Source organism: Ambystoma mexicanum, chromosome 4q (genome assembly GCF_040938575.1).
Source record: "Ambystoma mexicanum isolate Mex_15411 chromosome 4q, UKY_AmexF1_1, whole genome shotgun sequence".
NCBI lineage: Eukaryota > Metazoa > Chordata > Amphibia > Caudata > Ambystomatidae > Ambystoma > Ambystoma mexicanum.
In genome coordinates this window covers 22122565-22141408 of record NC_090928.1, presented here as the reverse complement: position 1 = coordinate 22141408, position 18844 = coordinate 22122565, and the positions used below count along the sequence as shown (strand labels likewise).

The following is an 18844-nucleotide window of genomic DNA, read 5'->3' as shown; positions in this document are numbered from 1 at the left end:
GGCCGGATGGATTCACTTCAGATTTTTACAAAACTTTCATTGATTCTATTGCACCTAAACTTTTAGAATTCTATTCCTATTTTGTTAAAATTGGACACAGCCCTGGATCATTTGGTGAGGCCCTCCTAATACTCTTTCCCAAGCCCGACAAAGACCCATCGATAATTAAAAACTACCAACCCGTCTCTCTCATTAATTCAGACTCAAAGATGTATGCTAAAATTCTTGCAAAGCGACTAGAACTATACCTCCCTAGACGTATACATCCAGATCAATCTGGTTTTATCAAAGGTCGTCTTGCATCATCTAACGACTATTATTTAACATTCTTGCAAACTCCCAAAATTCAAATGAACCTTCTGCCCTTCAATGCTGAAAATGTATTCGACCATGTATCCTGGTCTTTCATGTTTCATTCTTTAACCTGGCATGGCCTTTCTCCATATTTCATCAATTTGATAAAAATTCTTTATCCCTCACCTACAAATCGTATCCTCACCAACAATTCTCTCTGCTCATTTCGAATTGAAAGAGGACCTCGTCAAGGATGTCCTCTTTCTCCCTTATTATTCAATCTTCCTTAGAACCCCTTCTTCAAAACATCAGAATGAATACTTGAATTAAAAGAATCTTTATAAATAATATAGAAATTAAACTTTCCGCTTATGCAGATGATATCCTATTTTACCTCTCTGAACCTGCTTCCTCTATTCAACATTTAATATCTACTATAAATAATTTCTCCATCGTTTCTGGATACAAACTGAACTTTGATAAATCAGAAGTTATGCCCCTCACCGATACTTGTAACATCCCCAATAACCCTCTATCCGGCTCATCTTGGCAACCATCTCATATTAAGAATTTAGGGGTTCTCATTGCTAAATGTATCCACACCACTATCAATCTCAATACCAACTTTCTAATTGAAAAAGTCACAGAAATATGGTTGCCTCTTTTTCTATCTTGGTGGGGTCATCTTGACACCATTAAAATGATGACTAACCCTGTCATCCTCTACTCGTTATCCATGATTACTACTGTAATCCATTCCTCCTTCTACAAAAAACTTGACTCCCCCTTCTTACATTTGTTTGGAATCTTTAAACACTGCATATTGCTGTTAATAAACGAAGACTTCCCAAATCCACAAGAGGAGTAACATTTCCCAATTTTCAATTATACCACAAAGCTTTTGTTCTGAAACAATTAACAATTTTTAAACATTATGAATCCCATCAAGATAATGCTCCCCTATTGATCAATATAGAAGCTAGTCATATATTCCCGCTTTCCCTTTCCCACTTTCTAATAACCTCGTCATAGCACAACATCACTACTTTTCTTTCACTAAAATTTTTCAAAATTATCTGGAATAAACTCCCTGCAAATTCTTTCACTAGGGTTAATCTTGAAGATCTCTTTCTTTGGTTCAATAAGCAAAATCCTACGAAATCCAATCTTTAGATGAAACACTTCAGATATCAAATTCTTTTAACAACTCGTCCAGAACTCTGAATTTGTCCCTTTCAGACTATTTGTTCACGATATAATATTTCCCACTTCTGATCTCCCCTTTTACACATCCCTAATCAAATCAATCACTAAATCCTTACCTACCTTTAATCAGAAATCCCCTTCTTCCTTTCTAAACCTTTTAATGAATAATCCCTCCATTAATGCAGCCACATTTGATACGTTTCTAAATGACCCTCCCTCTCCTAAGTCACTTAATCTTAGTACCATCAGACAATGGGAAATTGACTGGAATCTTCAACCCTCCTCAGATCATTGGACCAAAATCTGGAAAGTATGTTAATTTGTGCCCCCTGCCGCCAACCTTACCCAAGCCTACTTTTTCATTTTACACCATGCTTTTGTTACCCTTACACATATTGCTAAAGCTTTAGATAGTTTATCTAATAATTGTTGGTCATGTTCTGAACCAAATGCAGATTTTACTCTTAATTTTTAAATGTAAATATGTTCATGCTTTCTAGTCTAAAGTTTGGTCATGCATGCAATCAATTTTCCATCTCACAAAACCACTAACACTTGCTAATCTCATGATTGGATCTATAATTAATCCTATTATAAGTCAAATTGATTCTCCTTCTTTGTTTAACTTATTTATAAACATTGCTTTTTAAAATATTACATGTCATTGGAAAAATACTACTAATCTTTCGCTCAATACCTGGTGGAATTCTATATGCTCCAACCATCAAATGGAAAAATGTCATGCTTCTTTATTTGATTACACACATACATTTAACAGAAAATGGAATAGTTTCATACATTATTTGAATACTCATGATTAACTGATCTCAACTATTTTAGTAATGTATCCCTTCCCTGTTCTTACCTAATGTTTTATGTCCTGTTATTGTATCTATGTTTCCCCCGTTCTGTCTTATTCATTATTATATCCAAATAAGTTAAATGAAACCTTTAGACTAAACATGTTTTCGTCAATTATATACGTTTTGAAATTGCAAATTTATATAGTTTTAACATGGCAAGTTATTTAATTGTTTAAAAATAACTCATTCTATTTGTATTATTTGCCTTTATTCAATTCTGATTATAAAAATATTTAAACATAAAATTAACATTAATGATGACAATGTTTTAGAATAATTGAGTATGTTATGATAACGTTTGGTTTTAAGTGGATTACTTTAAAAAAATGTTTTTATATGTGAGTATTAGTTATGAATGTATTAACTTATGTTTATGAAATGTTAAGTTTGAGTGTTGTGTACGTTTTTGATAAACCAAATTACATAAATAAATGGGTGTCATTTCTTTTTATGGACTCTTTCTTACAAACATTTATTGAACTTTATCAGAGAACCCCGAAAGAAACTGTCCCATACGCCTGTGAATCTCCCCGGAACTTCAGTTCCCTTGACCTCACTATTTATGGCAACACACCCTGCCTTTGCTTTCACTACTTCTCCTAAGCATAAAAATAACACTTGTTTTGTCATCCTTACAGTGCCTCCTGTTTTATCTGCAGATCCCCGTACCATCACAAAAATTATATTGAAAGATTATATCAGAAGTCTCTTTCTATACTTAACTGATAATAGATTCATTAACATTTACTGGAAATGTATTTGTTTAATATTTCTTACCAATGTCTTGTTGAGACCAGCCACTTGGATTTGGACCATGAGGTACAGGTCGAGAATTGTACAATTTGATAAATTTTGAATCCAAAGGGATGTCTTGAGACCTGGAAAATGAACAAGCTGGAATCCATTCTTCTTCAACTATTTCTGAAAGACTTGGAAGGGTCCAAAATATGGTCTGTAAAAATGAAAATGATAATACAAATTATTATTTTGTAGGTATTTTTTTAGTACTACACACAACCTGGATAAAGTCACACCGGCGCAGTGTTACCAAGGTCATTACATTTTCGAGACCTGGTATCCTAGCAAATCAATGTCACTCACTTTTCAAAGCCTAATTACAGCAAAGGCAACTCATTAACAGGTTATTGAATGAGCTGTTTCATGCATTTCTCAAAATTAGGTCATTACAATATTTGTCTTTTCCAAATGACTGATGGCATATGTCACAAGAAAAAGTGTCTCTGATTAATCACTTAAGTGCAAGTCGAGGAAAACGTTATTTACCTCAGTAATGTCCTTTTTCAAATGGGTACATTAGTCCTCAAACAGATTCCCACATCACATTCCCTCAGACTAAAATCAGAACATATTCTTTTTTTTATAAACAGATTTGTTGTTACTGGCGGAGTGCGAGTTCTGCGAGCGGGTGCCTTTCCACCCGCCAGGTGGCCAGGTCTGACCTGGCGGGCAGAACGGCACCCACTCGCAGACCTTGACGGATGCGCCGGCACCATTCATGAATGGTGCCGGCGCATCCGTCCTCCCCATTCCCATTGAGTCCAATATGACTCGAATGGGAATGGGGAGTAATATTTTCTGGTGCCCGGTAATGGGAGGTTACTGGGACCGCTGGGGCTGTAATGCCCTGCTAAGTCCCCATTGCTGGGTGCCGGAGAAAATGACTCCAGCGGCAGCCGTGCTGTTTTTACCGGCACAGCTACAGCCGGACTCTTAATGAGGCACATTGTAACCAAAAGTTGATCACATATTCAAAAACCAATACATCCTGCCCTCTCCACCCACTTGCTCCTTCCTTCTCCACCCGTTCCCAGCAGCATTTGCTCTTTCGACTGTCTCTCGTACCTGCCTCCTGCCCCCCACCCACTGTCCTCCCCAACAGACTTCCCACAAAAGATGGTCTACCCCGCATCCAGCCATTTGGCCCATATTTGTTTAAATATTTAAGGACTCCCCTTGTCTCGGTACATTCTCTTCTCCATCTCTACACAATGTTCATCCCCTATAGCCACGTCTGAAAGTTGGGAGGCGTAGGGAGGCCCAAATCCTGTTGCCAACATTTTCTTGCCCAATGTCAGGGCTGTCCTGAGCAGGGACTTGTCCTTTGCTCTAAATCCGGCCTCCCTCAGAACATATTCTTAACTACTAGAGGTCACAACAGAGCCCTACACGGACTGCATCACAGTGTCATTGGTGCACTGCACGCCTTAAGGGACGTCCTTCGGTTATAACTGGAGCTGTACAAGCCTTAGGTCTTCAGCTCCACACAAATCTCTCCAGACACCACGGTGAAGCATGGTAGAGCTGATACATCCTATTACAAATCAGTGTGGTTCAGGTTTGTGAATGAGTGAACCCGAGCAGGTCTGCTTAGAGTGAGTGCGATACAGAGATCCAAGATGGCCATGAGCCAAGGTTCTATCCCCAGCGGCATGGAGGCAGAGCTTATATAAGAAGGTTGCACAACAGGAACAGCGAGTTAATGAAATTGCAGAGAGGAAAAGAAAGCACTATTTAGTTATGTAAGTCAAAGAAGGCCACTTTTTAAGGAACTGGTTCTGGCAGATGGGTGTGAACGGTGAATGGGGTAAAGTGCAGTTTAAGTGGGGGGAGGGAAGCAGCTGGAATCAGGAAGCTAGAAAGGAAGTGGAAAGAATAGGGAGAGGTTGGAGGAGAGACCAAGCAACTGGAGGTTGAGAAGTAAGGAGGAACGATACACTAGAGGAAGCATGAGAGAAAGGAGGTGATTGGAAAGAAACAAGAGATGAAAGAAATGGAGGAGAACAGAGGGATGGAGGAAAAATTACGAGGAGTAGGGAAAGGAATATGTGACTTACCTGTAAATCATATTCTCCAGCATGGATATTTTTCATGGATTCACATGCTTATTGAATATTCCTTATCATCAAGCTGGGAATCCTTGGTATTCTTTTATCAGTTTACCCTTAATTTGAAGAACAAAAACTGCTTGTCACTTTAGTACTCTATTAGTGTCCTTTTGGGCCATATTGCCCACAGTCAATTAGACAGGTCACCTTAGTTCCACCCCTGGTTGCTCTCTTCAGATTTGGTAGCACAAGTAATGTGGCAAAATGAACAAGAGAGGGATCGGCGGGAGAGTTGCATGTGAATCAATGAAAGATAACAATGCTGGAGAACAGGGGTTACAGGTAAGTAACTTATTCCTTCTTCAGCATTGGGTCTTTCATGGATTCACATGCTTATTGAATAGGATTATACAGCAGTACATATACACAACCAATGGGCGGGGGCATAGCTCTACAGAACCAATTCACTCACTCCTGGAACACCCACCTTGTGAAAACAGGTTGCAAAGCACTGCTTGGCTGACTCCGACTCCTCCCTAGAATTCCTATCAACGTAGTAGAACCGTGTGAAGGTGTGGACAGAACTCACATGTGGCTACCCTGCAGATGTCGAGCAGGGGAACAACGGACAGGAAGGACGTAGTAGACGCCACAGCACTTGTGCTTCTGCGGCGGACAAAACATGAGACCGAGTACCCCCTGCTTGTGGATATAAAACATTGTGGTGGTGTTGTCCGTAAAGATGCTTAGCATCTTGTTCTGCAGTTGCGGTTTGAAGGACATCAGGGCCATAACACCACCCAAACCTCTAAAACATTGATATGTAGGGCTTGTTCTTCAGGCAATCATAGTCCCCTGGCATGGAATTCCCCTGTGTGGGCTCCCCACCCTTCAAGGGCAGCATCTGTGGTAACCCTGTCCTGGTGTATTGGAAGGGAAAAGGGAGTGACCTGTGTGAGATTGCAGCAACAATTTCTCCACCATAGGGTTTGGCAGAAACTTGGTGTAATGCGAAGCTTGTCCTCCCAGGATCCTGATATTTGCTGCCAACGGGCATCGAGGAACGCTTTTAGAGGTCTCATCTGGAGCCTGCAGTGCGGAATGAAGGGGATGCATGAGGACACTATTCCCAGTAAGAGCGGACTGAAACGATCTGCAAACCTGGCAGCTGTTGGACATTGTGCAGTATCGCGTTGACCCTTTCCTCTGAGGAAGTGGCCAGACATGTGAACTGGGAGACTCCAGCCCTTTAAGACGAGGTATCAATATCCTTGAGATGAATGAGGATGCAGAAGTTACTCAAACATCAATAATCAAAACGAGTCAGGTAGTTGGCAAAAAGAGAACTGTTTTAATATCAAGTATCTAAAACAGGGAGTACAATGGACAACGGACGTCTGAGCGCATGGTTTCTCAATGCATCTTGAAAAAAAGCATTATTTTATTACGCAAAATCGTCATTGATGTCATCAACCTACGCATTTACTAATGACATCCTACGTGGCAAACGTCAAAAACATAGTGACCATTGTGATTGGTTCTAAAGGAACATCTAATTATACCATCCATACTAGTCTAACAAAGTGAAAAAGTGATAGGTTTCTAAACATCAGGTGGGGCAACTAAGCCCTCCCCTCAAACAGGTCACTATGAACGTCACTAAATACACGACGTCCCATTGGTTACACAAACTATAGGACCCTTAATCAAGCGGCCCCCTAGAATTGGTTTGGCACTCTAACCTCTTTCAGTACTTTTCCACCTATGTTAGCAGCAAGCAGGCTGGTCTTCCAGGTGCTGGTGAGCTAGTCTTTAACCATAGCTCCCCACCAATTAACATATCATCTATCATTGCCTCAGTGGTCTGCTGTCAATTAAGGATTTGAACTTGTCCTTGGAAGTGTTCTTTTGTTCTGGAGAATTCAGGGGAGTGAAACCACACTTTGCCCTCATGCGTAGATGTGGTCGTCATGTTCGTCCAACTTCATCCTTCCTCGTGACTGAAGACCACTAAATCTAGCTCTAGTGGATTTAAAATACCATTTTCTAAAAGACCACCGACGTCTTCCTTGTTTTTGTCCATGTCTTCTGAACAGGAGTTTCATTCTTTCACATGATTTGTATCCAATGTCTACTCACCCCAGCCTGATAAAACCTTGGCTTCTTGGGGCTCATCCAGCTTCGCCTTTCTGAGTTTCACTCTTGTTAATTCATTCAGTTGTTTTTAACTGCAACACACTGGAAAAGAGGCCTTCCTTTTTTAGTCCAACGCTGCTATAATACATAGTGGAAACATCCATCCTTTACTTGCTCCTACATATGTATACGTTGGCGCATGCTGCACTCTATTCATATAAAGCTAGCCTCAAGAATACTTCATCTGCTTGCGTTTCTTTGCATATGTACACGTGTAAAATGACTTGATATCTTCATCAGTTCTGTAGCATAAGTTTCTTCATCTTGATTCCAAGATGTCACTTATATTTGATACTTTCTTGATGCCTTATAGAATATCTTCATTGCCTTGTCTCTGTATCGTTTCTATACATGTCAGCTGGCTTTGTGCGATGGTGACCTCACCATTCTTCTTTTTCATTCAGCTGTTCTGTCTCTTCTGGGATTTCATTCAAATGGCAATCATACTGTCTCATATGCAAGTATGGTTTTCTCAATGGGAACCTTGCTTCTAGGATTCTCCTTGGTATCTATATACAGATAATGATTTTGATCATGTCTCACACTCTGGTTCCCAACATATAGGCATTATGGGCGAAGTGGTTGAGGAAGGGGTACTTGGCTCCTTCTCTACACTACCCGCTCTGGGCAATTCATCGACCACACTCCCATCTTTTTTCATATCTAGACATCCCCGTCTGCAGAAATGCTTTTTTGGGATCCATATCATGACGACTCCCTTCAGACATCCAGCTGATTTTACATGCTCATCCTTGTTCCAAGTCATGGGCATGCACTGTCCACTTGGGTCGCAATAGATCAATTTTCCCACATACTTTTTATGATTCTTTGAATCCAGGAACTTCGTACCCTCAGGTGCATGGATGCTGGCCTTCACAAAGTCTCTGATTTCTTCATCTGTCAAGTCTCTGGCCTTCCATCCGGATTCAACATCGATCATGATTGTCACCCCTATGGCTTTCTTTGCTGTCTTCTTGCATTGTGTGATTATTATTCTGATCACACAAAATCCAAGCAACACTAACACGATCAAGGCTCCAAGGAACGTTAACATGTCTGCCATCCATTGTGGAACCCAAGAGAAGATTGATTCAAACCAACTGTCATCAGCAATGTCTTCCACTTCGTCTATCATCTGGACGTGTAGTTTCGTCAGCATCTCTATGGCCTCTGTCAAGGTGCCATTCTCGTCATCATGAGACGGTATGAACGTGCAACATGATTCTGTGATTTTTGCCCAAACACCTCCGTCCATAGCAGTAATCATGTCAAAGACATATCTATTCTGGAGAGTCATCAGTCCTATGGCTCTCAGCTCTTCTCTGATAGCAATGAATCCCTTTATGGTAGTGTTAATTGTCTGCAGCAATTCCCATCTGGGAATCTGCAGCTATTTGGTATTTGCTCCAACCTGGATTCTCGGCATGAAAATCATTGTGAATACCGACGAAGTCTGGCTGAACAGTCTGTGCTCAAACGGGATGGAGTCAAAGGCTTCTATTGACTTGGCTGAGAAATAGTTCTCCCTCTTCATTCGATTAATCAGTTCTAAAGGTCTGTTCTTCCTTAGGTGAGTATCTGTTTTCAGGAAACTGTCAAGACTTAAGTCACTTTTAGGAATAACCAATGCTGGAACATGGCAATTCACTAGTGAGCATCATCCTCCCCAATCCTTGGGTAGCTTCATATATGCTCTGTATCCACAAGCCCAATAGTTATCCATGATCACTGCTGTTCCAAGTTTCATTGCAGGTACATCAAAGATTCGAACACAGTTCTGGCTCTCTCCAACTTTTCTTTTGCCATTGTTTTTGAAGCACAGCTTTGCATTCTCCAAAGGTACCATCTTCAAGGGTCCTCCTCTGTCTTCGACCCAGGTCAGTAGTTTAGCAAGTCTTGGCCATAAAGGTGTGCAGCCATTCTGCACTATGTCAAAGGCTGGTTGATAACAACCAATGACCACCCATGCTCTGTGGATCACCACTCATTCTTCCCATCCATCTGGTGAAAGCACTGATCCCCAAATCTGCATCTGGCCTCTGTTCTTCCATCTATGAAATTCTTCTGCAGATTTTCCTGGACTTTCCAGTCTTCTGTTTACTTCCCGTCTGATTCCGGCTCCTTTCACTCGAGGCTTTTCGTATCTGATCACGTGATTCTTAGTATGAGCTCTTGTCTTTCTATCTTGGATATAGTCGTCTTCATCTGGATCTGTCCATTCAGTTGCCGATTTAGATAGGCATCTCGGCCCATGAACTGACCTCTTGTACGACAGAGTGCTATGTGTGAGAGACAATGTGCTGTCTGGATGTATATTTCAAACGCTATGAAGATTTTAGACTTCCCCAGGAGTGCATATACAAAGCATTCCTCCTTTGAGGTGCTTCTTCCCACTTCCTTCATATGCTGATACCATATGTTATTCCCCAAATGTGCTGTAGTGTTCAGGTAATCATTCAATTCATGAACATCCTCCCTAGCACTTCTCTTAGGTCTCGTTCTTTTCTTACGAGCTTCTCTAACCATCCTATGCAATATGTCAGCATAGTTCGTCCTTACTGGACCAATCATAGTTGCCTGAAGAAGGAGAACACCAAGAACCTACAACAAACAAGCTCTCTTTTTTCAGAACAAATCAAGCGTCACCAAAAGGCAAACAGAACAAAGCCTACACAAACAAAAACTGTTCGGTTTGCAGACCTACTGACAAACATACGAACTACACCAAACGAAGAAGAGGTGGAGGAACAAACAAAAGACGGAAGCGAACTATGAGAAGAAATCGATCAAAGACTCACGAGATCAAAGACACAGAAACAAGTGGGACAGGGGAACAACAGAACTTAGTCATGAATCTCTTAGACAAACAACTCACCACAATAGAGACACAAGTACTGAACAAAGGACTCTCATTCTCACCGACAAGCCACAACAACTATGTTGATATCCACATAGATCTCTTCAAATTTACACAAAGACTTAAATTGAAAAAAAATGTTTGCAACCAAAGTTACAACATTTAAACCATCAGAATTGAACCATCCAGTTTACTCACTATAGGAGACCTCACTAACATTCACGCATTGGGAACAATGGAAGAAAGTGACAACCTCAGCAAGAAAGCATGTATGGCAGAATTAGCAATTGAAGATATCCCTATGAAAATACCGGAACTAAAGAGAAAATCAAAATTCACGCCACAACTATTTGCTGAAAATTTCATAGACACTTTTCAAGAAGCAGTTGCAATGGATCTTTAAAAACTAGAAGATTCAGAGATGACATCTCACAAAAGCAGTCCCATTATCAGCACATCAGAACGCCAAGTATTACAACATCTTCGTGCAGACAAGAACAATCATCAAAGAAGCTGATAAAGGGGGAAATATTGTCATTATGAGCACCAAGGATTACATTGAGATGGCAAAGACCCACCTGAACCTCCCGGGGAGCTACGACAGATTGAAAAGCAATTCACAAGATAGTATTCTAATCAAACACAAACTACTTTTAAAGAAATACCATCATCAAGGGCTACTTACAGATGATGATCTGGGCTACCTCCATACAAACCACCCAGTTATGCCTACACTCTACCTTCTGCCAAGATAAACAAACACTTTGTGAAAATGCCGGAAGGAAGACCAATTCTCAACGGTATTGGTGGCATCAATGAAACACTTGGACATTATATCAACGTGATCCAACCACTTATTACAGCAATACCTACGTACCTGAAGGATTCCATGCACACTTTAAAAAACTTGTCCGAAATAAAATGGAAACCTGAATTTCTGCTAGCAACACTAGATGTTAAAGCTCTGTATACATCAAAAGACCACAAACTTGCCACACAGAGCGTTGAATTTCTACTTAGGAATGAGTCAGCATCCTTCTATGAACAGGTCGAAAAAACCGAAAGATTTCCTTGATTTCTCGCTATCAAACAACATTTTCTCTTCAATGGAGACTACTATTGACAAACATGCGGAATTGCGATGGGAGCAAACTATGCACTGGCAAACTGGTTCATGCACAGCTATGAGAGTAAATTTGCATGAAACATGCCAGAATACAAAGAACACATCGTCATATGGTTCCATTACATAGACGATATACTTCTGATATGGAACGGCTCCCAAAACCACCTAGAGAAATATGTACAGCTGTTGAATTGCAACCAGTTCGGGATTGAACTGACCAGCCATATTAGTGCAAATATAATCAATTTCCTGGACCTAACAATCATGATCAAGGACAACCAGATCTCGACCAGAACCTTTGGCAAACCAACAGAGGTCAACTCAACCCTACACGCCATGAGCGGTCATAAGAAAACAGTAATCAACAATATCCCAAAAGGGGAATACATAAGAGCCAAGAGGAATTGCGACACTACGGAAACTTTTGAAGAATTCACACTGCTCGACAACCGCTTTGCAACCAGAGGCTATAAAGCATTGAATATCATCGAAGCAAAAGCCTGACTGAAAACATGCCCAGAACAACTTTACTAACTCCGAAAGTTAGAACTTGGAATACAAAAGAAGATACCATCAGATTTGTAACAAGATACAATACAGAGAGCTATAAGATGCAACGAATCTTGCAAAAACACGGGTCACTCTTACTACTGGATCAAGACATCAACCCAACTTTGAAAGCTTATCCAAGTATCTCATACAGCAGAGCACAAACTCTTCACACGCTTTTAAGCCCTTCTTTTATGCCAGAGCTCACAAAAAGGACCACCATTGGCTTTACCAAATGTGGTACATGCTCTATGTACACATATGCAGAAAGGACAACAACGGCCAAATTTCGCAACTGTGAAGAATACCAAATATTGGATCATATCAACTGCAGATCCAAGTACGCAATATACGTCATTGTGTGCATATGCAAAAAGATTTATATTGGTGTTACGCTCACCTGGTCTCTGCGGAGGCGTTGGGGCACGGTTGCAGCCCTCCCGGGGGTGAGGTCGCTCGGGTCCGACTTCGCCCTCTGCGCTTATGTGGTGACTGGTGGTAATAGCTGATGCTGCTCGGGACTGCTCCTGCATGGACAATAGAGCGCGCGAGTATGCCAGCTTGTGCGCCTGATACCCTTCTCCCAAACTGTGGTACCCGTGGGATGCGCTGTCCCTGGAAAGCTCACCTGTTGATTAGTTTTGGCGAGCGCTCCGTCCTGCCGCTTCTGGCAGGGGCGCTTGTATGATCTGGACCGAGTTCCTTCATTGGTTCCTTGCACGTGGTAGTCCAGTCCTGCTGCGACTAAGCCGCTATACTTCAGGTAAGTGTTCCTGTTTGCCTTTGTCTTTCCTCGTCTGTTTTTGTTGTATTGTAAAGTTTGTGCCTTGTATTGCAGTCCGTTCCGCTTTTGATGTTTACTCTTTTGATTTCTTCCCTTGCAGGTGATGCTGCTGGCCCGGCAAAAGTTGCCTAGCTCGAGGCGGCAGCTGGAGGGAATGAGGAACGAAGCTGCAGCAGTAGAGTAGCTGGTAAGTTGTTAACAAGGGGGCGCGTGGTGTTCAAAAGTGGTGCGGCCCTAGGACGGATGTTCTAACCTTGTCTTTCTTCTTCTTCACAGGGTCAGAGTTTGTGGATGTGGAGTGCAGTGCTGTGGCGTCGGGATCAAGATCACTGGATGGCAGGAGATGAGTCTGCAGATGAAGCGATGAAGCACCGGTTTCCTGGAAGTGAGTATGTAGGAGAATGCCTGGTTTCAAAGGTAAGTAAACTGGTCCAAGCGGTGGATGAGCGTCACGTTGCATGCGAGTGCACAGTAACGTGAAGCACTGGCCTTAAGGGTGGAGCAGCATGCCCACCAGGTTCAGCCTGCCTGCCAAACCCTGCCACACCCGATGAGTCAGCACATGAGGATGTTCTCTGGAATAAAGGCTTTCAGCTCCTGGAAAGTTCTTGTAAAATAAAAGCACTCCTGCACTGAAATAAAGTAAAAGCACTCCTGCACTGAAATAAAGTTTCCTGCTCACATCTCTATATGAGCCTGGCGCCAAAAGGCGCCAGGACTGAGTCCAGCCAGGGCCCTGTGTTTATGGGTCCCAAAGGGACATAAGTGAATCAAGTGACCCATTGCCCCCATAACTAGATGGTGTGGTTTTTGTGTTCTGGGGCCTGCGGCCATGAAAGAACTCCCCCTCAAGGTCCCTCTCTTGGGTGGTTTCCCCCCTGGCCCTGGTTTAGTGGGGTTATTAAGGTGGAAATGCCTGATTAATCATGGAGCGTGGACATGCTCACTTAGATCCCAGGTCCGATCTTGGGGTCCATAACCTTTCCAGTCTCTAAGGTAGTATAACTTGGACCAGACCATTCTAGAGTCTAGGATCCTTTTAACTTCGTATTCTGGTTCTCCTTCAACTATTTTGGGATCCGGTGGAGAATCGATCCGCGTACCTGGTCTCAATGGTTTTAGGAGGGAGACATGAAACACCGGGTGGATCCGCATGGGGGCCAGTCATTCTAATTTCATGGCCGCAGGGTTGATCACAGCCTTGATAGTGTAGGGTCCCAGATATCTGGGACAGAACGCGGGTGGTCCTTTCAGGCGGGATGTTTTTGGATGCTAACCCAACCTGGTCTCCAACTTGGTAGTTGGGAGCTTCTCTTCGGTGTCGATCCGCAAACTGCTTCTGTTTCTCTTTGGCTCTGGCAAGATGCTCTGCTACTTCCTTAAAAACCTGGGTGATGGTTTTGTGTAAGGTCATTACAGCGGGCATTTCTAATGATTTGAGTGGATCGAAAACGGATGTCCGTGGATGTCGACCGTACACTATGTAGAATAGTCTTTGTCCCGTACTGGAGTGAATGGAGTTGTTATATACGTATTCTGCTAACCAAAGTATGTCCTTCCAGGTATCCTCGGTTTGTTGCAGCATACACCTTATGAATTGCTTGAGGGTCTGGTTAGTCCGTTCCGTCTGGCCGTCAGTTTGGGAGTGATGGCTTGTAGATAACCGGAGGTCGATTTTGGCAATTTTACAACACCTTTTCCAGAATGCAGAAACAAACTGAGTTCCTCGGTTTGATATCAATATTGATGGGAACCTGTGTAGCCGGACAATCTGTTCCAAAAACACAGTAGCCAGAGTAGAAGCAGTTGGGAGACCTTGTTAGGGAGAGTTCTCTTGTAAGGCTAATTTCCCAAACCCAGTGAGTCCCCCAGCAGCTTTGCTGGATTTTTGGGGTTTGTTTTTTTCTCCTGCTAAGAGTGAGACTCTTTTACTCCCACTCTTAGGCATGATTTGAGGTATGTCTCTGACTGTTTGTGTGATTTTGGGCTATGGGGTCTTTTACCCGATAGGGTATCTGTTTTTTTGTGTATGTGTTACACAGCACATCACAGGGGTGTCATAGTGACCCCCAAACATAGACTCCATACCCTGGGACTGACTACTGTCTCCCAGGGCATGTAAAGTCACCATTGACTTTACTAGTCTTAAATTGTGAACAGAACTAGTACAAACCATCATATTGTGGAAGTAATGGAGGGGGTTAATTATATTGCCCCTGGGTCTGTTTTCAAGGGGGCACTGTCCAGTCCCCCCTTGTCGAGTTTGTTGCTGGTGGCAGTGGTTACCACGTGAAATATTCCACCGGAATATTCTCTAAGGGATTTTCCCATTGATTGTAAACGCACAACTTTTCGGTGCAATGTTAAAGATACCGCCGGTTTATTTATTTAATATTAAATTAACGGTTGGGTCTTTTTTGCCAGAACTCTTTTCTAAAATGGCGTTCGTGTCCGTCTCTGTAACTCTGACCAAGGTCGAGCCCTTTGTCCACTTTTTGGCGGGCTTCTCCACAGAAGCCCTTCTGTCTGGGTTCCACAGGAAGGGTGGAGGGGGGAATTGGCACCCTGGACTGCGTTGCCTTAGCAACCCAAGTCGCACACTACTCTGATAGGCCCAGTGGTGAGCCGCCCGGCTCACCACTTAGCATGTGTGATTGACAGCTAGGCTGATGAATGGGGGTTTTACTGAATAAAAGCAGGGCCTTTGGGACTGGAACTTGAGAAGTCGCCACAGGACCTAAGAATCCGAAGAGGGAAGAAGCTGAGCCATCTGCAACGACACCACCGGTGGAGCCCGACTGCAACAAACTCACCACTTTCCCAACGACAAGGGAAGATCTTCTGCTGGACGAGTCTTATTCCTCTGAGCTGGTGGGACCAACCAGTTCACCCTTTTCACCTTCCAAAGACGTCTCTTGGTCTAATCGCCCGTGCCAAGCACCCCGGCGGCCGGATTGCCAAACTTCACCACTTTGACCGTGAATAAAAGGAACGCACCTTTTAACTGGAGAACTCCGCGGCTGGTTTCATCCCTGTGCAGTGCATCGACTCCAAGTTTCCTCCTTGACGAGATCCTCTCTTCCCCTGGTTGGAACAAAGAACTGCCACCGCTGGAGCTTCCTCTCTCTTTAAGGTACTGTGTTCTTCCTGGCCTCCATTTCTTCGGTTTGCCCAAGGTGACCCTTAAATCCTTGGCATGCCAACTGGGTTGGCCCCAGACCTTCTAACTTTACCTTATTTAATCACCCCAACCTCTTTTGAACACTCTGCAAAGACTTTTAGTGCATTTTAAAACCATGTGATCCTGGGCACATTTCGCTTTGCTCCATTTAAAGTGGGCGTGGCCTATGAACTTTGGCTCTACAGTATATACTGCCCTTCTTCCCTTGCTGAGAACTCCTAAAAGTGTTGGGACCTGTTTTATTTCTATGCTCTGCCTTTTTCTCTCCCTTGAACCTAACTGTTGGAGTGCCATCTAGGTTACACGCTCACATCTGTTCTGACAAATAGTGGTGTTTTAACTCTGACTTGTTTAATAGTTATTAAGGGAGGTGTGTAAACTTGACCTCACTGTGTTTTAACTTGATTTTTATTTAGAGTGTTAGTATATTGCCTAAAGTGTGTTTTAAATAAATAATTATATACTTTTTATACAAAGCTCTGGTCAGTGTTTGTTTGCTCTACTGTGTTTTTAGTCCTATTGTGTATATTCTATATACTGCCCTACTCTTCTTGAGAGAGGTCTGACTGCTCAGCCACAGCAACCAGGTAAATCTGGGTGGTGCGGCCTGCTACCAATTGGGTTTACTGCTTACTCCTGTAGTCTTAATCTGTTTGCAGTGTTCCCCAAGGGAACTGCACAGGATTCTGCCTAACAGACTTTCAGGGGAATAAAGTGGGCCATTTTGGAAAACAGATCTACGACGACTAAGATGGTTTTGTATCCGTTACAGGAGGGAAGGTCTGTAATAAAAATCCATTGATAGCGTATGCCAAGGTGTTGGGGGCAGCAGACCTGCAGGATTTTGTTTTTGGGACTTGTGTTGTGCACGGGTGCCACAGGTTGCGATGAACTGGACAATGTCCTTTCACCAAGTTGGCCACCAGTAATTTTTCTTTATTTTAGCTTAGGTTTTGGCTGTTCCCGGATGCCCTTCTACTAATGAATCGTGATAATTTTGCGATGATTTGATTCTGTAATTTCTTATCCGGGATGTACAATCGTCCTTGGTAGTATGGTAGCTTGTTCACGATCGTATACCGGTCTCCATTCCCTAGCCATTCCTGTTGCGCTGGTGGACTCATCAAGTGTTGCAGATCAGATATTAAGTTGTCTAGAGCGGTGGTTGCGGCAATCAGGCCTTGGATTCATCCTTCAGGGAGGATGGCCACAGGGTCTGGTGTAGTGAATGCCTCTTCTCCATCACTCATGCGAGAAAGGGCGTCTGCTTTTCCATTGCGCACTCCGGGTCTATAGGTGATGACAAAGTCGTATTCCGCAAAAAAGAGAGCCCAGCGGAGTTGGCGTGATGATTGCGCTTTAGCGGTCTTCAGATATTATAGATTGCGATGATTCATGACATGTATGTCTAGCTCCAAGAAGATAATGCCTCCATGCTTTGAACGCTGCCTTAATTGCTAGCATTTCTTTATCAGTGATTGCATAATTCAATTCAGGGGCTGAAAACCTGCGAGACCAGAATGCCACAGGATGCAACTGACCTGTTTCGGGTCTCATTCTGACAGGACTGCTCCCATTGCTATGTTGGAAGCATCAGTTTCGACCACATATGGTAGTTCTGGTCGAGGATGCTGTAGAATTGGTGCTGTGGTAAATGCTTATTTTAGCTCCTGGAAGGCTTTCACTGCCCCTGTGGACCAAATAAAATGTTTATTTTTCCATAGTAAAGAGGTGATTGGGTGTACGATCTGGGAGAACCCGGGAATGAACCAGCGATAAAAGTTGGCAAACTCGAGTACACTCTGTACTCCCTTTACGGATGTCAGTGAGGGCCAGTTAAGGATAGCATCTACCTTGCGCATGTCCATGAGTACGCCCCGTGGCGTGAGAATAAAGCCAAGGAATTCTACCTCTGTCACATGAAAGAAGCATTTCTCCAATTTGGCATATAGCCGGTGTTGCCGCAGTTTCTACAAAACTGCCTGAATATGGTGGAGGTGTTCCTCCTTGGTGGTCGAATAGATAAGAATGTCATCAATATAGACAAGAGTGCAAATGTCCAACAGTTTCGCGGAGCACGTCATTCATGAAAATTGGAATGCCGTCGGGGCATTACATAGTCCAAAGGGCATAACTTGATATTCATAAAGGCCATATTTTGTGTGAAAGGCCGCCTTCCACTTGTCTCCTTTTTTGACTATTACTAGATGGTAGGCCCCTCGTAAGTCTAGTTTTGTATTTAACTGAACATTTTTGTCTTGATCCAAGAGCTCGGGGATAAGCGGTAACGGGTACCGTTTTTTTACCGTGATCTGGTTAAGTGCTCTGTAGTCAATGCAAGTTCTCTGGTCTCCCTCCTTTTTAGGCACAAAAAAAGGGGCGAGGATGTAGGGGACTTGGATGGACAAATGAAGCCATTTGCCAGATACTGATCGAGGTAGGTTTTTAGATGCTGGTTTTTCCTGTTCTTTTAGGGCATAAATCTGGCTACAGGGAACTTGAGCTCCAGGTACCAGATCAATTTGGCAGTCATACGGTCTGTGCGGAGGTAGGGTGTTTGCTTGCTCTTTTTGAAGGACATCTTGGTAATCCAGGTATTCAGGTGGTAGTGAACTGGTAAGGCCCAGTATGGTTTCTTTCTTTGACGAACCTGGGTTGTTAAGACCTTTTAATGAGAATCCCTTGCTATCACAGGTATCGGCACAGTATTGGGGGAAAGGTCAGAAATAGTTTACGCCAGTCAATCCTGGGATTGTGGGTCTCCAGCCAGGGCATTCCCAATATCATCTGGAACTGAGGACCGCCAATGAGATCGAAGGTGATGTCCTCTTGGTGACCGTCCTGACACAGAACCGTGACCTTCTCGGTGTAATGCGTCACTGGGCCGGATGATGGCTGAGATCCATCAACTGCTGAGACGTTTTCCGAAACCTGCTTCTGTC

General features: G+C 43.0%; 1 protein-coding gene across 6 annotated transcripts in view; it reads right to left on the bottom strand.

The window, feature by feature from the left end:
- The window catches only part of TARBP1 (TAR (HIV-1) RNA binding protein 1), a 2688190-nt gene that overhangs the window by 250196 nt on the left and 2419150 nt on the right, over positions 1-18844 (bottom strand). For all 6 annotated transcript variants that reach the window (XM_069607367.1, XM_069607363.1, XM_069607366.1 and 3 more), the window contains exon 26: positions 3141-3315. In XM_069607367.1, the coding sequence (XP_069463468.1) occupies positions 3141-3315 (175 nt within the window). The remainder of the gene's footprint in view (positions 1-3140; positions 3316-18844) is intronic.